Here is a 19,323-nt window from a genome sequence, read left to right as displayed (position 1 = left end):
GTAACAAATCGGGACGGGGCATTAAAGTGGGTAGGGCACATTTCACAAGAGGACAGAAGTTAAGCCCGGTCTCCTGGTCCTTTCCAGGGGTGGTTACATCCTGCCATCCAGAATTCCCCAGGGGCTTTAGGGCGAACTGGTCAAGCTCTTCGTTTTCCCTCCATGTCATTACACTGGCCGCTGTCTCTGTTCTTCCCTGAGCTGGCTGCGCTCCAGTGGCGGGTGATTGATGTGCCCATCCAGCCTGTATTTCGAAGGTGCTGGGCATTTCTCAGCATTGCTGTGGTGGATAGCGATCGATGTGATGATAACGTGTAATCAGTTAGAACATAGAATGCGTTCTCCCCCTGTGCTGACCTACTGCTGCGTTCAGTGTGTGATTGATTGAGCGATCGATTGATAGATAGAACTCCTTCCACAGGCTGCAGGGCTCCAAGGTGAAATGCTGGCGGGATTGATGTTAGTCCCTCCCCGGGGTGAAGGTCGCAGGGAACTAGGTTGCAGATCTCCTGGAGCTGTGCTGCCAGGGGCTGGTTCTTGTGACAAGGGAAAGGACAATTGCTCCTTGGCATGGCTGGAAATTTGCCGGGCATGGCTCTCATTGTCCCTGCTTCTCCCCATGAGGCCATCAGGTCCCACTTTACTCAGGGGACGTAGCAGTGGCGAGGGTCCTCCGCTGATGTAAATCAGCCTGTCTCCATTGACGTCAGTTCCCTCCATTGGTTTCAGTGGAGAGGGGCTGATTTACACCAGCTGGGATCCAGATTCTCTCTGCCTCCCTGGGGTTTTGCCCAGGAGGGGATGATGAGCCAGGCTGTCTCCCCACAGCTTGGAGGAAGCAGAGCAGGGCAGGGGAAAGCCCCGGTTTCCTGGGCACCCAGAGCTGATGCTTCCTCTTTCTCCTGCTGCTCAGAACGGAGAGATCACCATGCTGGGAGAGATCACCCACCTGCAGGGCATCATCGAGGACCTGGTGGTGCTGACCGCAGAGCCGCACAAGCTGCCCCCAGCCAGCGAGCAGGTGAGCGAGGGTGCGGGGGGAGGGGAGGACGTGCATGGGGGGCAGCGGGGAGGAGAGGAACATTTCCAGGGGGCGTGACAACAGCTTGTGTCCCTTGGCAGCGGACCAGCTGGCCCCGAGAGCGCTGACCCTGACATCCCCAGAGGCTCCGGCTGGAGGGGAACAGAAGCACTTATTTATAAATCAATGGTTTCCTAGATTCATAGACTCCGAGGCCAGCTCCACTACAACCATGCAGCCTGCATTCTGCACTGCACAGCGAGAGAGTGCTCCCCCCCCCAGCTGTAAGAAAAAAAACCCTGTCTCAACTGAAAAATTGACGGGGATGGAGAAGCCGCCCAACCCTTGGAAAGTTGCTGCCATGACACCCCAGGGCCCTCTCTTTGGTAAGCTAGAATGCTAACGTGGTCCTGGCTCCTTCCTTCCCCAGGTGATCAAAGACTTGAAAGGCTCTGACTACAGCTGGTCCTACCAGACGCCACCGTCCTCCCCCAGCAGCTCCGGCTCCCGCAAGTCCAGCATGTGCAGGTACATACGGACCGTCACCGGGGATGTGACCAGTCCGATTCCGAGCAAATGCGCCAGGGCGAAGACGGCTCTGCGCCAAACTGAGGTGCTCAAGGTTGCATCTGATGAGACATTTAGCTCTGATGAGCTGGGTCCAGAGTGCAGAGCTGGGTCCTAGTCCCGACCCTCCCGCTGGGTAACTTAATCTGGATCCTCACAGATTCCAATGGGAGTTTGGCGCCTAAATACCATAGAGAATCTAGCCCATAATTTCCCTGTGCCTTGGATAATGATGGTTGAGATACACAGACAGCAAGTGCTGGATAGTTGCAACCTCCACATATAAGTGCTTGAATATTCAGCTGGGAACAGAATAACTGGCCTGAACTCAGCTCTTCAGGCACAGGGAGAAGAATGCGTGGTGTAGTATAGCCAAGAAAGTATGAGGATCAGATGCTAATTGATGGTTAAAGCATTGCACTGAGGATTATCATAGATCAGTATCTATGGCGGGAAGCTTAATCCTCCATCCAGTGAACTGCCTTTGACCATCAGAGCCTTTCATGCCCATGCCATTCTTGTGTAACCCCAGAGGAGATGCTTAGGTGAGAATCTTAATGCTCAATTAATTCGTAATGTGACGGGCCTGGGTGGGGAGCGGGGGATTTTGGGGACACATTGGGATCAAAGAATGTGGTTAAAAAATGAATTGAAGTACCCGTCTTTTCTCTTTCTCCTGGAGTGTGAGACTGCACCAGACTCACGTATATACCTGAAAAGTTCCTACATGTGGAGACTAGGTTGAGTGCCCTTAGGAGAAGTTCGAGGGTCAGGCCCATATATTCCGCAATTTGGAGGCAGAGGAATTTCCCCGGAGTTCACCCTTTGCTACCAAATTGGGCTACAGAAACTCAGCGTTGTTAAAAATTTATATGCTTCTAACCCTGGTGGTTGCACAGAAAAGCTTGAAAAGGTAACCTGGGTGTCACCCATGCAGAGATGTTTGCAGACAGCCTGAAACAATCGCACTGACAGGCGTGACCCGACCCCAGTCATCTTGCCAGGGTGTTATCCCTGAAACCTAAGGATGGACATTTGTGCCACAGGGAAAACAGAAAATGTGGGGGCAGCCGATGATAAACGGAATTGACTCTCCCTGTCAGTAACCCTAAGTCTCCTGGAAACCAAATATCTTACTCCATCTTAATCCATCATGCAATGAAAACTTGCATTTCAAGAAAGTATCTGAATCAGCTGCAGGATTCCCCCCGCTGCGCTGTTGAATTTAGAGTGGCAAATAGGCGAGATTGTGTGGGCCCTTTGCTAGAGTTTTGCACGGGGATGAGTCCAGGTACTGCAGCTTTGGGTGCCGGGGCGGGTCAGTGCTCAAGTCTTCATGATCATGGACTGGAGCCATGAGCTGCCTTGGAATGAAGACATCATTGAATCAGCAGCTTTCACAGGCCCCAGCACAGGCTAAGGAAGTGCTCAGGGGATGCCGGGCCTATAGCACCCCAGCCAGTCTGCACAGATACTCTGCATGTGGGTGCTTCCCCGTGCCTCAGTTTCCCCATCTGTAACTATGGGGATAATGCTACCGACCCCCCCTTCTCATTCATGGATTCAAAGGCCAGAAGTGACCATTGGGATCATTTAGTCTGGCCTCCTTTATAGCACAGGTCACAGACCTCCCCCGCAACAGTTCCTAGAGCAGATCTAGGACACCCCAGGAAGGTTCTGTGCGATCTAGGGGTGCATGTCTGACCTGAGCCTCTGGGCCTTCCGTAGCCCATCCATTGCCGGCTCTTTCCCTCACCCCCAGGATGTGCTCTAGTGCCGACCCCGGCTCTGCCCCAGCCAGCGGGGCGGCGTGTGCTGGGGGGTGTGCGTGCGGCATGGGGGCAGAAACTGGGCCTGCCCAAGAGATGGACATGCAGGAGCGTGACCCCCTCCCCGTCCCTCCTCCTTCTCCCCACCCCTCCCAACACTCTGGTCTGTAACTCGAGTCCCCGTGTGTATAAATCTGTGTGGCGACCTTTGTCTGAAACTGTCTTTTCCTTCCTTTGCCCTCCTCGTAACCCCTCTCATCCCGATAACATGCATCCGCCTCTCCTGACTGCCGACCCTCCGTCCTCCTCCCCTGTCATCCCTCCCCCCCCCCACTCTGCCCCTCCCCTGCCACTCCCTCAGCAGTGTTAACAGTACAAAGGGTGGTACCGCTTGGCCCGGCGGGTCTCAAACATACTCACCTGGTTCCACCTATCGCTACCGCAGCCTGGCGCAGCCGGTTAATGCCAACACCCGCCTGTCCAGCGTCTCCTCCCACGACTCTGGCTTCATCTCCCAGGATGCCATGTACTCCAAGCCGCCTTCTCCGATGCCATCTGACATCACCAGTCAGGTAAGGGGGCAGTGGCTGGCCTGAAAGGCTGAGATATTATCACTGAGCTGGTACAGGCGAATGTCCTCTGGATTCTACGCAACCCCCTTTAAAAAGAAAGGGGAAAGCCGCCACATCGGTGACCCATGGCAGATCACATGTGGTCATGCCTCATGAGAGAGGCAGCGGGGTGTAGTGGTTAGAGAACAGGGACCGAGAGACTCCTGGCTTCTAATCCCACTTTGCCACCAATTTGCCATGTCCCCTGGTCTGTACCTCAGCTTTCCCCATCTGCCAGAGAGAGGCGACATTAGGCCACCTGCCGTGTGGGTGCCAGGCGGGAAATAGACTCACACTTGCATTATGGTCAGAAAAAATGGCCCCTTATTCCCTAGATCTGCCCCTGTCTGTCCTAGGCCAACCTGCTCCACTTAGCGAGAGACACGGACCTCTGGTGCCACACTCCGGCTCGTCCTGCAGAGCCTGCACAGCTCTGGCCTTCTGCACTGTCCCCAGATGGCCCACCCCACTGCAGGCACAACTGCCTTGCTGGGAATGTCGTCGAGCAGGCATGAGGCCCCTGCTAATTTAACTGAACCAGTGCAAATTTGGGGATAGACGAGAAACATCTTTTTACGGTTATTTGCATCAGGGAGAGACCGGAAGCCTGGAGCCCCTGTAATGACATTTTCCCGAGAGGTATCCGCACGTCACAATGACATGCAGTGAAATACTCAGTGACATGTGCCATGGCTTCCTGCTTTTAGAGCAGAACTGCAAGGGACTCAGAAAAGCCTGCAGCAGGGAGGGATGGGATGGCCAAGCATCTGCCCATGCTCTGGCTCTGGGCTCTCCGCCTGGCACCTTTCACCAACATGGAAATCAGGCGACGTAGGGCACTGAGGTGCAGCGTACCTCCTGATCTCATCTCCACTAGTCATCGGTTTTACAGGGTGGCTGCTGACCACAGGAGCAGCCCCTGGCAAGCGGGGCTTGTCCTCCACTAAGTGTATTTGTCAGTCATTACACTCCCTGTTGCTTTGCAAGCCTGAAAGCCGGAAGCCCTGGATCTGCAGCACCAAGCAGCCTGTCCTGGCTCGGGGCTTGCTCTGGCAGTGTGGGACTAAAGCCCCATCCACGCCAGCGTGTGACGGGTGGCTCTCGCCACCTGTGCAGTGCACATGGAGTGGCACAGACTGCCTTGCTGAGCTGTGCCTGCGTCCCAGTGAGGGGGCGGTTTTGGCCATGGAGTGCAGCTAGGATCTGTGCTGTGCCCACCATGCCACACCAGGATTAATTTCCATATGGCCCATTGTTTGTTCCACTCTTGGCTCTCTCTAGCTGCTCTGGCTCCGGCTGAGCTCCCATGGTCTGTGCTGCGGCATGGATACCCCAGGATGATAGAGGAACACTGGGCAAAGGGCAAGGTGCCAGCCTCTCTGCATGTCCGCTTAGTGGCTGCTCACGCCCTTCGTTCTGGCTCTGCCCCAGTGGCTGAGCTCATCCTGGTAACTTGCGATGTGGATGCACCACGCCAGTCTCGCAAACACTGGGCCGCTTTGCTGCTGGTCTGGCTGGGGGCGTGGGCACTGGCTGAGTGAACAAGACGGGGTAATGTCTGGCCACAAGTTCCCGGCGGGGGTAGAGGGGCATGGCCTTCCTGCCTCTCTCCACTAGGGCCCAGCCATTGTGATGGGCAGCAGGTCTAAGGAGATACTCGGCGCTGATGGCAAATGTGGCATACTAACCGGTCCCTCAGGAACCCGAGGAAGCCCAGGGATGGCAGCTGGGATGCCAGTGAGACAGGAGAAGGGCCGAGATGGGTGGGGCCCAGACGCTCCATTTCCATCCACTGGGAGAAGGGGCTGGGCTCCCGCAAAGCGGGGTGAAATGGCCAGTGTTTGCTGGGAGGGGAATCTGGAGAGGCAGCCTGGCTGCTCTGTCCCTCCGTTCCATGCGAGGGTTGTGGGAGGGGCTCCCAGGGAAGTGACCTTGCACCAGGACAAAGCCCTCATCCAGTGCTGGGACTGTGCCATTGTTCCTAGGTGTGGGTCTGATGCAGCAACAGGGGACGGGGCAGTGTGTCTGGTGTGTTGGGGAGGTGAGAGCATGGTTGTGTATGGGGAGCACGGGTGAGTACAATGTGTGCTGGGGTAGGGTGCAAGCATGTGCCTGGCACGTGTGTATGAGGTGTGGTCTTTGATGAGTGCGTGGGGGGCAGGGGTTGTACTGTGTGATTGTGTGGGGCTGGCATGGAGGTGGAGGGTGTGCATGTCAGCAACGTGTGTGGAGCACAGGTGGGTACGTGTGCAGGGATGCGTTTGTGGTGTGTGTGTCTGGCGTGTGGTGGGTGGGGTGCATAAGGAGAGTGCACTGCAGTGTGTGTGTGTGCACGATTCTGATTGTGTGTATGCTTCAAACAGCTGAGACATGGGGGAGGGGAGAGATGGCCCTCTCAGCGGCCAGCTGGGACTTCACAGCAGCCCGGGGACCACTGCAAGCAGAGTGCCGGGCCGAGCACCAGAACAACAGCCCGAGATCAAACTTACAGCCCGAGGGAGCCGGGGCCTGAGTGCACCTGGGGTGGGACCCGGAGACCTGCCCCCCATCCCTCCACGCAGCTCTCACTGTGCTAGCCAGCTTTGCGGCGCATGCATGGGGTGGGTGGTGGGTGTGTTTGGTAGGTGTGTGTATCACACACGTGACTGGCTCTAGGGAGTGTGTGGCAGGGTGGATAATGTGTGGGATGGATGGATGGTACAGCAGGTGTGTGTACATGGGGTGTGTGTGTGTGTGTGTGTGTGTGTATGTGTGTGTATACAGGGAGTGTGTGTGTGTATGCAGGGAGTGTGAGGTGTGTGTATATATACAAGGAGTGTGTGTGTGTGTGTGTGTGTGTGTGTGTGTGTGTGTGTGTTTGCAAGGAGGGAGTGTGGGGTGTGTGTATATATACCCAGGTTGTGGGTGTGTGAATATACAGGGAGGGTGTGTGAGGTGTGTGTGTATGTGTGTGTTTGTATACAGGGAGTGTGTGTGTGTATGCAGGGAGTGTGAGGTGTGTGTATATATACAAGGAGTGTGTGTGTGTGTGTGTGTGTGTGTGTTTGCAAGGAGGGAGTGTGAGGTGTGTGTATATATACCCAGGTTGTGGGTGTGTGAGTATACAGGGAGGGTGTGTGAGGTGTGTGTGTATGTGTATACATACCCAGGTTGTGTGTGTATGTATATACAGGGAGGGAGTGTGAGGTGTATGTATACATACCTGGGTTATGGGTGTGTGTGTATGCAGGGAGTGTGAGGTGTGTGCGCGCTCTGTCTGTCCCTAACACTTGTCGCGCAGCACTCTAGCTGTGTCTCAGCTGCCGGCCGTGGCCCCGGCCCCGGGCGCTCGCTGCCATGCTTGGAGCTGCGGTTTCTGTCTCCTGCTGCATGGCCTTTGGCTTTTTAACCAGGTTTCTTGTCTTCCTTCTCTGTGTGTGTTTGTTTGCCTTGCTCCTGACCGGACCGGGCATGGCAGAAGTCCTCCAGCTCGGCATCCTCCGAGGCCTCGGAAACCTGCCAGTCAGTTAGTGAATGCAGTTCCCCCACCTCGGTTAGTTCTAGCTCGACCGCCGGGGCGTGGTCAGGTGGTGAAAAGGTGAAGCCTTCATCAGCAACCTTCCCTCTCTCTGTCCCTCTGCCTCTGTCTGTCTGTCTGTCTCTCCCGCGCTCACAGCCAGGGGTTATGTTTCCCATGCAGATCTCCGCTGGCGGCTTGCAAGTGAGATGCCTGCTGCATAGTGCCTGTGGGCCTCTTGGGAGACGCACCCCTCACATCCCATTAACACCCCGCCTCCATCTCCATCCCGGGCTGCCCTGTCTCTTGGCTGGCTTCCTGCTTTGTCACTGGCTCTGGAGCCTGGGGGGGGGGGGGGTTGTCTGTCTTCTCTCACCCTCGTCCGCTGGGCTGCTCAGCTCCCACGCTGACTAACGGGGTGTTGTGTGTGTGCCTGGGGGACACGTGCCTGGGGGACCCGTGCAGGTTGGCTCAGCATAGAGGTGGGCGCCAGGTTTCTTCATCGCGGTTTCTTGCTGTGTTACAGTTGAAACCTATGAATATAGCTCATGGGGCCAGGACTGAAGCAAGCTCCCGAAGAAGCCTGAGCCTGGTGTGTATATCCCGGCAGCGTGTCCCCCCGGCAGGGCCGTGTCACAGCCAGGGAAAGGGGAGATTTTGGGTCACATCAGTCTTCTCCTGGGTTCTGCTCCCCCATGGGGAAGAATCACTCAGCGGCCATGGGCTGGCATAGGGGCTGGGCCATGCTGCCCCGTCAAGTCCAGCTGGGCCGAGGCTGGCAGACTAGGGATGGAGAAGAGGTGCCCCACGCTGGGTGGCCTGCAGCCTAGCAGCCAGCTGCCGGGTTTACAGCAACGCAGGGCCGTGTGCAGCTGGATTTCCAGTGCTACGGCTGGGCTGGGCGGCCCCCCCCCCCCCACTGGGGGGCAGCAATGGATGGGCACAGCCACACCGGTAGCTTCCTGAGCTGCCCCGGCGCTCGCCGAGCAGCCTGGGAGCTACAGGCCGAGGGACCCGCAGCTTGGCCCCTGGTCCGGGGCCTTCACCTTCCCTGCTTATCGGCTGAGACATCTGAAATGGCCTCCTCCGGCCCTTCAGGGGCCGCTCACCAGCTTCCTTCCTGTCTCAGTGCTCCTGGCCCTGAGCCTGGCTTCAGCTTCTCTGTGGCAGGGTCAGCGCCGCCCAGCTCAGGTCCTATCATCCAGCTGCTGGGCACCCAGAGCCCCCGGGAGTCGGGCCATCCGCTCCGCCCGGTGTCTCCAGACGCGTGGGGCGAAGCAGCTCCTGGCTGGGGCTGTGGGTGCAGCTGCGCCTGGTGCTCTAGGGCACAGGCTGGCTTTAAAGGAGCCACTTGGGGTACGTCCACACAGCAAACCCACCGGTAGGGAATCTCAGGGCCTGGGCCTGCAGACATGGGCTCGCTCTGCGGTGCTGGCGGAAGCTGTACGAACATTGGGGCCGGAGCCAAGGCGCTCAGATCCAGCCCAACCTAACGGCGACACAGCTTGTTGCAGTGCTGTGGTGCGACCCTGAGTCTGCAGACCCAGCTCTGAGGCTTGCGGCCATGGGGGGCAGAGCATTTGCCAGTTGCTTTGTCAGAAACAGCCTTTTGCAGCTGCCTGCCAGCACAGCCCCTCGCTCCCAGTCACAGCCCCTCCTGCCGGCCACCTTCTCACCCCCATGCCCGCCAGGACCTACCCTTCCCCATTTCTCCAGCCCTGCCTTTCCCCACATGCCCTCTTCTTCCCACCTCAGTCCCAGGCCCGTGGGCTTAACTGAGCGTGGCCTTGGCTAGAAGCCCCAGGCCATTCCTCCGGCCGACCACAGAAGGGAACTAGAGATGTGAGGGGCGCCAGGACTGCCACACAATGGGCACAGCCCCGGCTGGAAAGCTGAGCCCAGAGGATTCGGGCTGGCTGGATGATGGGCTCGGTGGTGAGCCAGTGATTTCGCTGGCAGCTTGGCAGGTGGAATAGAGAATGGAACGCGGCGCCGGAAGGGGCCACATGGTGCGGTGGCTAGCACAAGGGAGTTAGAAGGGTGGGTGGGGACATGCGAATGGGGATAGAGCAGTGGTTCCCAGCCCCTGGCTCATGGGCCAAAAGTGGCCCGCAGGGTGTTTCAGAGAGGCCCGGGCTCCCCCCCTGCTGGCTGCAAAAGGGACGCAGGTGGAGCGCACACTTTCCCGGCTGCAGCCAGGGAGATCCTCCGTGCTGAACTTCTTCCTGCTGGCTGCAATGGGGAGGGCAGGGAGCTGCTGACGTAGACCAGTCGCCTTTCAGGGTTGTACACATTATATTTGTGGCCCTCGAGCCAGAAAGGCTGGGAAGCACTGGGCTAGAGGGGGAGGCAGGGGGGAGATGGGTAAGCATGAGGGGGTTGCAGGGGGAGGAGAATCTGAGGGGTTGGTAGCTTGTCTAGTGGGAGTGTGATTGTGGTTGAAGGGTATTACTGAGCACTGGGATGCGTGGTGCAGGCTAAATCCCCCCTCAGGACCCACCGTTCACACACACACACACACACACATACTACATGTGGCCACAGACAGAGGCCTTCGGGGCCCAGGGAAGCGAGACCCTGGCATAGCAGCCGGTTCACACAGCCGCCACCTCTGGCCATTGGGTTTCCTTCTGATTTTGCAGTGGTCGTGGAGTCACTGCAAAGCAGCCAGTCAGTCATTTCCGTCCCCCAAACCCCTCACCGCCCCCACACTCTCCTCTATTTCTTTCCATGCTCACTAATCTTTTGCTACGTTCTCCCCCCCCCCCCCCCGACCCCCCGTGGCAACGTCCCCCCCTGCTTCACCAGGCCTGCCTTGCCTTTTGCAGGATTGGGCCAAGGCCAGTCCTTATGACCAGCCGGTGCTGAGCACCCTGCAGCGGAGGAAGGACCGCGTGGAGCATTTGCGGGAGGCCGAGACAGGCTCCGCGGGTGTGGCGTACCTGGGGACTAGCACGGAAGACATGCCCAGGCCCAGGATGTCCCCAGCTACCATCGCTGCCAAGGTAGAGCTGCTACAGAGCAGGGAATGGGCAGCAGGGCCCATGGAGGCATCTTGCAGTGCCGAAGGCCGGGTTCTGATTTGTGCCTTTTCGTTGAAGGGTCCCTGCCCGTCCAGAGCCATGCCCCCCCGCCCTGCCTGCTGCTTTGCTCAGCGCCCCTCGCACCAGGTGCTTCCAAACCAACCCGCGGGCACAGAGCGATGCAGTGCATGCTCTCCGGTCCTGTGCTGGGAGTCAGCTCCCCCAGCGCCAGCCTCCTGCCCCTTATTCCCACTCGTGCCAAACCACGGCGGGGTTTGTACTGCCTAGAGATCAGGAGGAGAGGAGCAAATTCCTCTGCCTGAGAGTGAAGCTGGATGGTAACGGGTCCTGCTGGTTCTCCAACAGCATGGCGAGGAGGTATCCCCCGCTGCCAGCGACCTGGCCATGGTGCTCACACGTGGCTTGTGCCTTGAGCATCAGAAGAGCAGCCGGGACTCCCTGCAGTACTCCAGCGGCTACAGCACCCAGACGACTACTCCGTCCTGCTCAGAAGACACCATCCCATCTCAAGGTAGCCTGCTGCGCCGGCAAGGAGGCTGGGGTGGGAGCCAGAGGCCGGGAGGGAGCAGGGAGCTTGTATCCTGCTGGGGGGCATTTTCTGCAGCCATTTTTGCAGAGTTTTATGGGCTCCTAGAACAGGCGGGTGGGAAGGGACCCTGAGAGGTCATCTAGTGCGTTCCCCCCTGCGCTGAAGCAGGGCCAGTGCAGCTAGGCCAGCCCAGACAGGTGTTTGTCCAACCCCCGCAGTGGTGGGGATCCCACGCCCTCCCACGGTGACCTCGGCACTGAAGAAATGAAAACCGGCTCCGTGCCACAGCCGGGCGAATGAAAACCACGTCAGTGTTTTCAGCACCTGTTGCAAAATGTGCTATTCCATTCCTCCACCAGCTGTTGCCTGCACCCGGTGGCTGTTGTGTGGCTGGGGGCTTTGGCCATGCTTGCAGCCTGACTGTGCAGTGGGCTGTTGTGGCGATGTTGTAAGGGGTGTGCGTGTTCTGTATGATTTTTGTGTTATGCTTCTTTTTGTCTTGTGATGTGTTTGTCTTGCGTGTGGTGTGCTTGTTGGGCTGCACTGTGTATAGTGTAAAAACAACAAGAGTCCTGTAGCACTTTAAAGGCTAACAAATTTAATTTCTGCAGGCATAAGCTTTCGTGGGCTGCAACCCACTTCGTAGTGTGATATTTTCATTGTGTTGCTCGTAGTCTGGTTGTTATGTTTGTATTATGTGGTTTTTAATAGGCTGTTGTGGTTGCTTGTGTGTGGCAATACATGTATTTTCTTTGTAGTGGATATGTGATGGAAATGCTGTGTTTCTGTAATGCACCTGGTGTGATAGTTGCGGGGGAGGGGGTTGTTGTATTACTGTAGTGTGCTTGTGCTGTGGTGCACTGAGTGTGTTGTGTTTTGTTCCTTGTAATGTTTTGACTGTATTGTGAGTGATGCCTGTACTGGGTTGAATGTAACATGATTATGTTGTGTTTTATGTTGTGTGGTGTGCTTGGTGTGTTGCACATGGTGTGTGTTTGCGATGGTTATGTGTGCTGATGTTTTGGCCGTGTTGTATTGATTGTGTTGTGTGTGGTGGTGTATTGTGTGTGGTTTGGTTTTGTTGCATGTAGCGTGGTTGTTGTGGTTGCACTGTGCATGGTGTTATGGTCATTTTAGCAGCTAATGTTTTCTCTATATGGTATGGTTCTGCTGTATGTAGTATGGTTATTGTGGTTGGACTGCATATGTGTATTGTGCTGAATTGTTGGCTATTTGTTGTGGTTGTGCCGTGTGTATGTTGTGCTGACTGTAGGTGCTGCTACTTTGGCTTTGCGGTGTAGTTGTACTGAATGTGGTGCGGTTGTGCTTGTGTTGTGTATGTTGTGCTAGGTGCTGACATTTTGGCTCTGGTATGGTTGTGTTGCAGGTACTGTAATTGTGGTTGTGTTGGGTGTGGATCATGCTGATTGTGGGTGCTGGTGTGTGGCTCTGTGGTGTAGTTGTATTGCTGGTGGTCGTTGTGTGTGGAATGGTTGTATTGCTGGTGGTTCTGCGGTTGTGGTTGCCATGCTGGTGGCAGTGTGGCATGTTTTGTGGTTGTGTTGTGCATGCTGTGTCTGCGGTTGTGTTGCTCGTGGTTGTGTAGCTGGAGATTGTGGTTTGTGTGCCACGCTGATGATGTTGGTAATTGTGTGCAGGTATTGTGGCTGTGGTTGTGTTGCTTACGGTTGTGGTATATGCATCATGCTGATGCTGCGTTTTGTTGATTGGGTTGTGGCTGTAGGTCCGTCACCAGTGATTGCAGTGTGTTTCATGTTGTGGATGATGGCTGTGCATGCGTTGTGGCTGTGGTTGTGTTGCTGCCGGTGGTGTGGCTAGGGGTTGCGGTGCCCATGTCCCGCTGACTCTGTGGATTGCCCCCCAGGCTCAGATTACGACTGCTACTCGGTGAATGGCGACGTGGAGTGTGACAGCCAGAGCGAGTTCGACAAATCCTCCACCATCCCGCGCAACAGCAACATTGCGCAGAACTACCGCCGCATGATCCAGACCAAACGCCCGGCTTCCACCGCTGGCCTGCCCACCGGTCCCGCCCTGCCAGCCAGCACCACCCCCGGCGTGGCCACCATCCGCCGTACGCCCTCCACCAAGCCCTCGGTGCGCCGCACCCTCTCCAACGCGGGGCCCATCCCCATCCGGCCGCCCATTGTCCCGGTGAAGACCCCCACAGTGCCCGACTCCCCTGGCTACGCCGGGCCCACCCGGGTGGGCAGTGAAGAGTGTGTGTTCTACGCCGACGATGCCTCGCCAAGCACCATGGACTTCGCCAAAGCCTCGCCCAAGAGGCTCAGCCTCCCCAACACAGCCTGGGGCAGCAGCGCCACGGAGATCTCTGTGTACCCAGGTGCAGGGCAGCACCTCTCTGCCGAGGAAGAGGAGGACCAGCAGCTGGCTGCCAACCGGCACAGCCTGGTGGAGAAGATTGGCGAGCTAGTTGCCAGCGCCCACGCCCTGGGCGAAGGCCAATTCCCCTTCCCCACTGCTCTCTCTGTCCCCAGCCCTGGAGAGGAGACGCCTACTCCGCCCCCAGCCGCCTCCGGCGAGCCGCCTGCCGAAGACATGCTGGTAGCCATCCGGCGTGGGGTGCGCCTGCGCAGGACCGTCACCAATGACAGATCTGCCCCCCGGATATTGTGATAAAACTCCCCTCTCGTCCGCCGCTCCTCCCAGCCCACCACACCCCATGGCAAGCGATCGAACACAGGGTCCGGATTGAGCATAGAAGAGAAATCAACCCAGTAAAGAATCGCAGAGACAGAGCCACTTTATGGAGATAGAGACAGAGTCTAGATTTAAATGGAAACTAAAAGTCTTCGCTAACAAACTTGCAAGGCGCTGCCTCGGTGGCACTGAACTGGTTTTGGAGCCTATTTTATACTTCATTTCTCACTCCCTCCGGCTCCTCCTAGTTCCCCAGCCCCGACCCACACCTTACTCCTGGCCATTAGAGACGCCTCACTGTCTCCGGTGCAAGAGGGGGCCACCCCCCGGTTGCTGGGGCGAGACATGAATCTGGACTGGAAGAAGCAGCTCCATAATCAGTATGAAGAACACACCCAGATAGACACACACACAACGCCAAGGAACACTGGCTGCTCTTTGCCCACAAGCCACCGTCCTCCTCCTCCTCCTCCTCCTTTGGACGGAAGATGCACTCTTTGTCCTGTGCTGAGCATCTGAACTTTCTTTCTTTCTTTCTTTCTTTCTCCCTCCCTGTCCCCGCCACCTCGCTGTATCAGCTGGAGTGAAAAGGTTCACCAAAGCATCAGAGAAGTGGCTAGGTTTGCGACTTGATCCTAGAGGACCCCTGCGATTCTTTAATTGCCTCCTCAACATGCCTTTGCTAGTGGAAGCAGCTGCCCACCTGTGTGTGCCCCCTAGCGCTTCGTGGGCTCCTGCTGAAAACTTGGCTCCATTCCAAAAGCCAGGCTCTTTTCCCCTCCCGCTTAGCTCTGATGTGGAAGGATCTCCCTGCTTCTATACTGTGCGGGCCTATTCCAGGCAAGTGGCCATTGGGTACGTGTCTCTCTCAGGAGGTCAGGCTGCTTGTGTGGGGTCTCTAGCTGCAAAGTGACACGGGCAGGAGCCAGCCCCAGCTCTGCACCAGGTGTTGGGATACAGAGCACTGGTGGTTGAAAGGAACTGCCCTGCTGAAGAGTTACTGTTTCCCTGCATCCAGCCTTTGCCCTGGGACTGGTAAGCTAATTACAGGGTAAAGGGGTTGCCAGGTAGACAGGTGTGTGCCCAAGGGGACCAGGGTGTGTTTGTGCTACGTGGTCCCCAGGCTGGGTATTTGTCTGGACGAGTGTGTGTCAAGCAGGGGGGGGGCCGTGTATGTATGCCTGGCTGTGGATGTATGCAGGGTCTTGCAGCACGGGGGGGTGCATCGGCCCACGCTCTCTCCCGCTCTCCACTGGCCATCGGAGCTGCTAGATCAGCAAAAGCGCGCAATGCTGACCTGCCAGTGCATCAGCCGCATGCCGCCGTGACAGCCTCGCGTGCCGAGGCCCAGCTGCAATAGGACAGCGGGGGGTGTGCCATGCCGGAGGGCCCTGGAGCGTGCAGGCCGGCCCTGGCGTTTCAGGCTACCAAAGGCTGTGCCCCGCCCCTCCTCTTTTCCCATGAACGTGCTGTCATCTGATAGGAAACTCAGGACTTGCTCGAGGGTCCCCTCCTCACACCTCCCCCACCAGCCTTCCAGCCAGTAGCCCCTACTCCCCAGATGGGGGCCTACCCGCCCAGTAAGGTGCTCCTCAGTGGGAGTAAAGGCAGCAGATCCAGACCTGCCCTTTAACCTCAGTGGCAGCTGCCCCAGGAAGGACCAAATGGAGACGGTGGGACGGGGCCCAGGAACCCCGGCGGAGGTTTGTTCTGGGAAAGGCTGTGCAGTTCTCACTGCGGGACGTGGTGCCTGAGTTCACAGCTCTTTGTCACTGAGCGGTGATGAATTTAGTCCTGGCTAGCCCAAGCTCACCCGGGGCTAATGGTCACGAGCCGCCCAATAATCCTGGCCGATCCTGGTATCGTCCAGGAGTACGTTTCTGGACTCCTGCTTTCCCACTCCTGCCGATGATGGGTGCTGGGGCCATTCCCCAGAAGCCCTGGCTAAAGCTGCTCTCCAGAACTGGCTTTTGATTAGAGGCGCTGAAGCCACGGGAGGGTTAGTTGTGGGGGGCGGGAGCATGGGGACGGATTTAGGGGTGACTGTCTGTGTTCAGTTCACAACCTTCCCTGAGAAACTCCCCTCCGTCATTGCTTCTAGGTGAGGCTTTGACATGTTGGTTGGATAACTACCAGGAGAGAGCAGGGGAGTCTCTCCCGTGGCCTCTCCAGAGCACTGCACTCCCCTAACGACCTTGAGGCAGCCATGCCAAAGGAAATGCTCACTGGTTCAGAGCTGCCTGGATTGCTTCATATGCTGGGCGCCAACAAACGACATGCATGTGAATCAGGCTAAATGGAAATGTAGATGTCTGGTTACAAAGAATGTCAGCCGGGCTTGTAGGGTGGAGGAATCAGGGACCGTGAAAAAGATTTGGGGGAGGTGGGGATAATCAGCTGGACATGAGCGCCTGGTGCAACGCTGGAGCCAAAAGGGCTAATACGATCCTGGGATGCACCAGCAGGAGAATTTTGAGTAGGAACAGCCAGGTTTATTTTCTCTCTGTGTTTGGCGCTGGTGTGACCGCTGCTGGAAACCTGTGTCCAGTTCTGGTGTCCGCCGTTCAAGAAGGAGGTGGAGAGTTGGAGAAGGTTCAGAGAAGAGCCATGAGAATGATTAAAGAGTTAGAAAACGTATCTCCAGTAGCGATAGACTCAAGGAGCTCAGTCTATGCAGCCTAACGCAGAGAAGGTGGAGGGGTGACTCGATCACGGTCTCTAGTGTGGCCGATGGCCGGCTTCCCTCTAGTGGATCTCGTCCTTTGCTCCTGTTGGGGGCCAGGAAAGTGCCCGTCACCCCGTCTTCTCTGGGGGAGGAGGGGAGGGACCTGGGCCCACCCGCTCCTCCGGGTCCCAGCCCAGGGGCCCTGTGAACCACAGCGGTATTCTGCTGGCTCTGTATTGTTTGAGCTGCAGCCTCTTCCCCTGGGCTACTTTCCCCCCTCAGTCCTTCTGGCCTCTCAGGCTCTATGTTCTTGCTGGCCCTTGCTGGGCTCAGTACCTCCTTTCGGGGTTCCTCCACTCTCCCACACTCCGCTACTTCAGTCTGCTGCGTCGCGTCGCGTCGCGTCGCGTCGCGTCGCCCCCCCCCGCCCCGCCCCGCCCCGCCCCGCACAACACCTCTGCTCCCTCCAACTTGTGCACTGTGTGTTTGGCGCGGAGCCCTTTTATGGAGCACCTGACTGATCCCTAATTGGCCTCAGCTGGCTCCTAATTGCCCCCTCATGACTCCAATTAGGCTGCAGGGAATAAAGCCTTGATCATCCTGGGGCTGATATACCTCCCTTCAAAGACTCCTGCCGCCCTCTGCTCTTGATATATCACACTAGGTACCTACGTGGGAAACAAACATTGAATAACGGGCACTTCGATCTAGCAGAGAAAGGTATCACGCGAACCAGTGGCTGGAAGTTGAAGCTAGACAAATTCAGATGGGAAACAAGGCGGAAATTTGTGATGGTGAGAGTCGTTAGCCATTGATTGGATTAACTTGCCAAGGGTCATGGTGGATTCTCCGTCACTGGCTATTTTAAAATCAGGGTTGGCTGCATTCTGAAAAAACTGCTCTAGGGATTATTGTGGGGCAGGACTCTGGCTGGGGGTCAGATGAGATGATCCCAGCAGGCCCTTCTGGCCTTACAATCTGCCTGCCCTCCTCCCAAGACCCCTGCCATGCATGTAGAGTGTAAGGGGGCTCAAGCTCCTGTCTTGCCCATCCCAGTCCCCTCTCCCCCAACCCCCCAACCTACAGCATCTGGGCTGGCTAACAGAAGGTGCCATTGGGAAGAAGGAGGGATCGGGGATAAGAGGGAGCTAGGGGCAGGGCTGTCTGGCTGACGGGCAGTGCCCATGTGGTCTGTAGGGTTTGAGTTTGGACAGGGGAGAGCTGGCCTCTCCCTGCATCTGATTGGCTAGGAATGAATAGCACTTAACCAGTTTGCCGGAGTTCTGATTGGTTGAGAGCTGGTCTAATCCACCCTCTCCCTTCCTCACCCCTTGGGAAGGCAAATGCACCGGGTTGTGCTATGAGAAGCCTGGCCGTATCCCAGGACCCCTGTAGAGGACTGATCTCCCGGGGAGGCATCATCACCAGTTGGCCTGCAGCAGGCACAGAGAGAATCGCCATCTGGCTATAGCGGAAGGGAGCCACTCGAGGGCTTGGTGTTTTGCACCGAACAATAGTTGGGCAGAGGGGATACTGGAGTGACAGGGGCTGTGCAAGACTCTGGATACACAGACTGCCCTTGTAGGGGCAAATGATTCTTGGGGGAACTCCAGCGGTTTCAGTGGCGTTGCACTGGCGATGACTCCCATGATTGTCATCTTGCTGTTCACCTCTCCCATGGCTGTCAGACTGTCAATAGCACGCTGGGGGCTGGATGCCACCTGCCGGCCCTTGCGTTCTTTGAGAGACACTGCAGCCAAGCAGAGCAGCCCTCTGCCACTCTGAAGCAGGAGATGAGTGATGGGTGGGGCTGGAGAAGGGGGATTGCATTAAGAATAAAGGCCAAGTTAAGAGCATGGTTCAATACAGCTCTGATATGAAAATCAAAGGTCTCTGAAGCTTTCCTGGGCTCCAAAGGCCTCAATCGGTCTTTGAAAATGTTGATTTTTTATGGATCTGTAAAAGGCTTTTAAGAAAGCACAACCTTTTCTTCCTCCTTTCTTTGCTTTTTCTTTCTCCTTCTCTGTCCCACTCCTCATGCATTTGCAAAGCACAGCAGATCACGACAATGTACATAGCGCCAAATGGGAGACCCCCCTGCCCACCCCTCCCGCCCAGATGTGTGTGTGTGTCTGTGTGTCGCATCGCAACCCTGTTACTCTTATACTGTCTTAGTAATAAAGATTTAGTTATAACCTCGCTCCGTCCCGTGTCTCCCGCCCTTTTTATTGTGACCAGAGATGATGATGACGCGTGACAAATGTTCGTTTTTCGGTTTTATTTTTCATTTTGTACAGAGAAAAAAAATTTCCTTTAAAAAAAAAAATGTCTTTCGACTGAAGTAACTTTTCTGGTGCTGTTGTTAACTGGTTCCTTTTTTTAATTTATTCCCCCCCCCTCCCATGCTCCTGTCTCTCTCCCTCCGCTACCCTTTCCTCGCCCTCTGATTTTCTTTTTCTTTTTTTTTCAATTAATCTGTTCCCCACCCATCCCTTGATTTAAATAGTCACTGCTACAAGTAACGAATGCACTGTGAAGATTCCAGTATTAATAAAAGTTGTACTGTAATTAATAATGACTCAACCGTGTGCTCACCTATTCTTTCACCTGCCCGGCTTCCTTGCTCCAAGATAATATGGCTGATTCTCTTTAGCTAAAAGGGGACTATGTGTCACTTGACCTGGCCATGCTTCACTGGGATGACTGTTCTTTTAGAAGGCTTGCCCACAAACTGTTTTTAACCTGTGGTGATGCATGAAGGTTAGTTGGGATGTTATTATCAAACAAATCTCTCATTTTGCTAGTGCTGAGTGGTTAAGTGATGTGAACTCAGGTGTTAAGAAATTCTAAATTATGGTCTATTCATGCAAGAGTTGCCGTTTAAAAACAGTTATACCGACTCAATGACGTAAGTAGCAGTATTTTTGTTTGCGTATTTT

At 56.1% G+C, this 19,323-nt stretch overlaps 1 protein-coding gene across 6 annotated transcripts in view; it reads left to right on the top strand.

The window, feature by feature from the left end:
- Positions 1 to 18,963, top strand: part of MTSS2 (MTSS I-BAR domain containing 2) — an 80,828-nt gene extending 61,865 nt beyond the window's left edge. The window contains exons 8-15 of one of the 6 annotated variants that reach the window (XM_067563480.1): positions 914 to 1,021; positions 1,452 to 1,549; positions 3,803 to 3,929; positions 7,426 to 7,545; positions 7,991 to 8,056; positions 10,293 to 10,469; positions 10,854 to 11,019; positions 12,923 to 18,963. In XM_067563480.1, coding sequence (XP_067419581.1) covers positions 914 to 1,021; positions 1,452 to 1,549; positions 3,803 to 3,929; positions 7,426 to 7,545; positions 7,991 to 8,056; positions 10,293 to 10,469; positions 10,854 to 11,019; positions 12,923 to 13,695 — 1,635 coding nt within the window. In that variant the 3' untranslated portion in view covers positions 13,696 to 18,963. Of the gene's footprint in view, positions 1 to 913; positions 1,022 to 1,451; positions 1,550 to 3,718; positions 3,930 to 7,425; positions 7,546 to 7,990; positions 8,057 to 10,292; positions 10,470 to 10,853; positions 11,020 to 12,922 lie in introns of all 6 variants that reach the window. The other 5 variants (XM_067563478.1, XM_067563477.1, XM_067563476.1 and 2 more) reach the window with 5 other exon arrangements.
- Positions 18,964 to 19,323: the final 360 nt, after the last annotated feature.

Source organism: Emydura macquarii, unplaced genomic scaffold, assembly GCF_026122565.2.
Source record: "Emydura macquarii macquarii isolate MOO-44397 ecotype Brisbane River unplaced genomic scaffold, CSIRO-AGI_Emac_v2 contig_2503, whole genome shotgun sequence".
Classification (NCBI taxonomy): Eukaryota; Metazoa; Chordata; order Testudines; family Chelidae; genus Emydura; species Emydura macquarii.
Note: the sequence above shows the minus strand (reverse complement) of the source record. Positions and strands in the feature narration are given on the sequence as shown.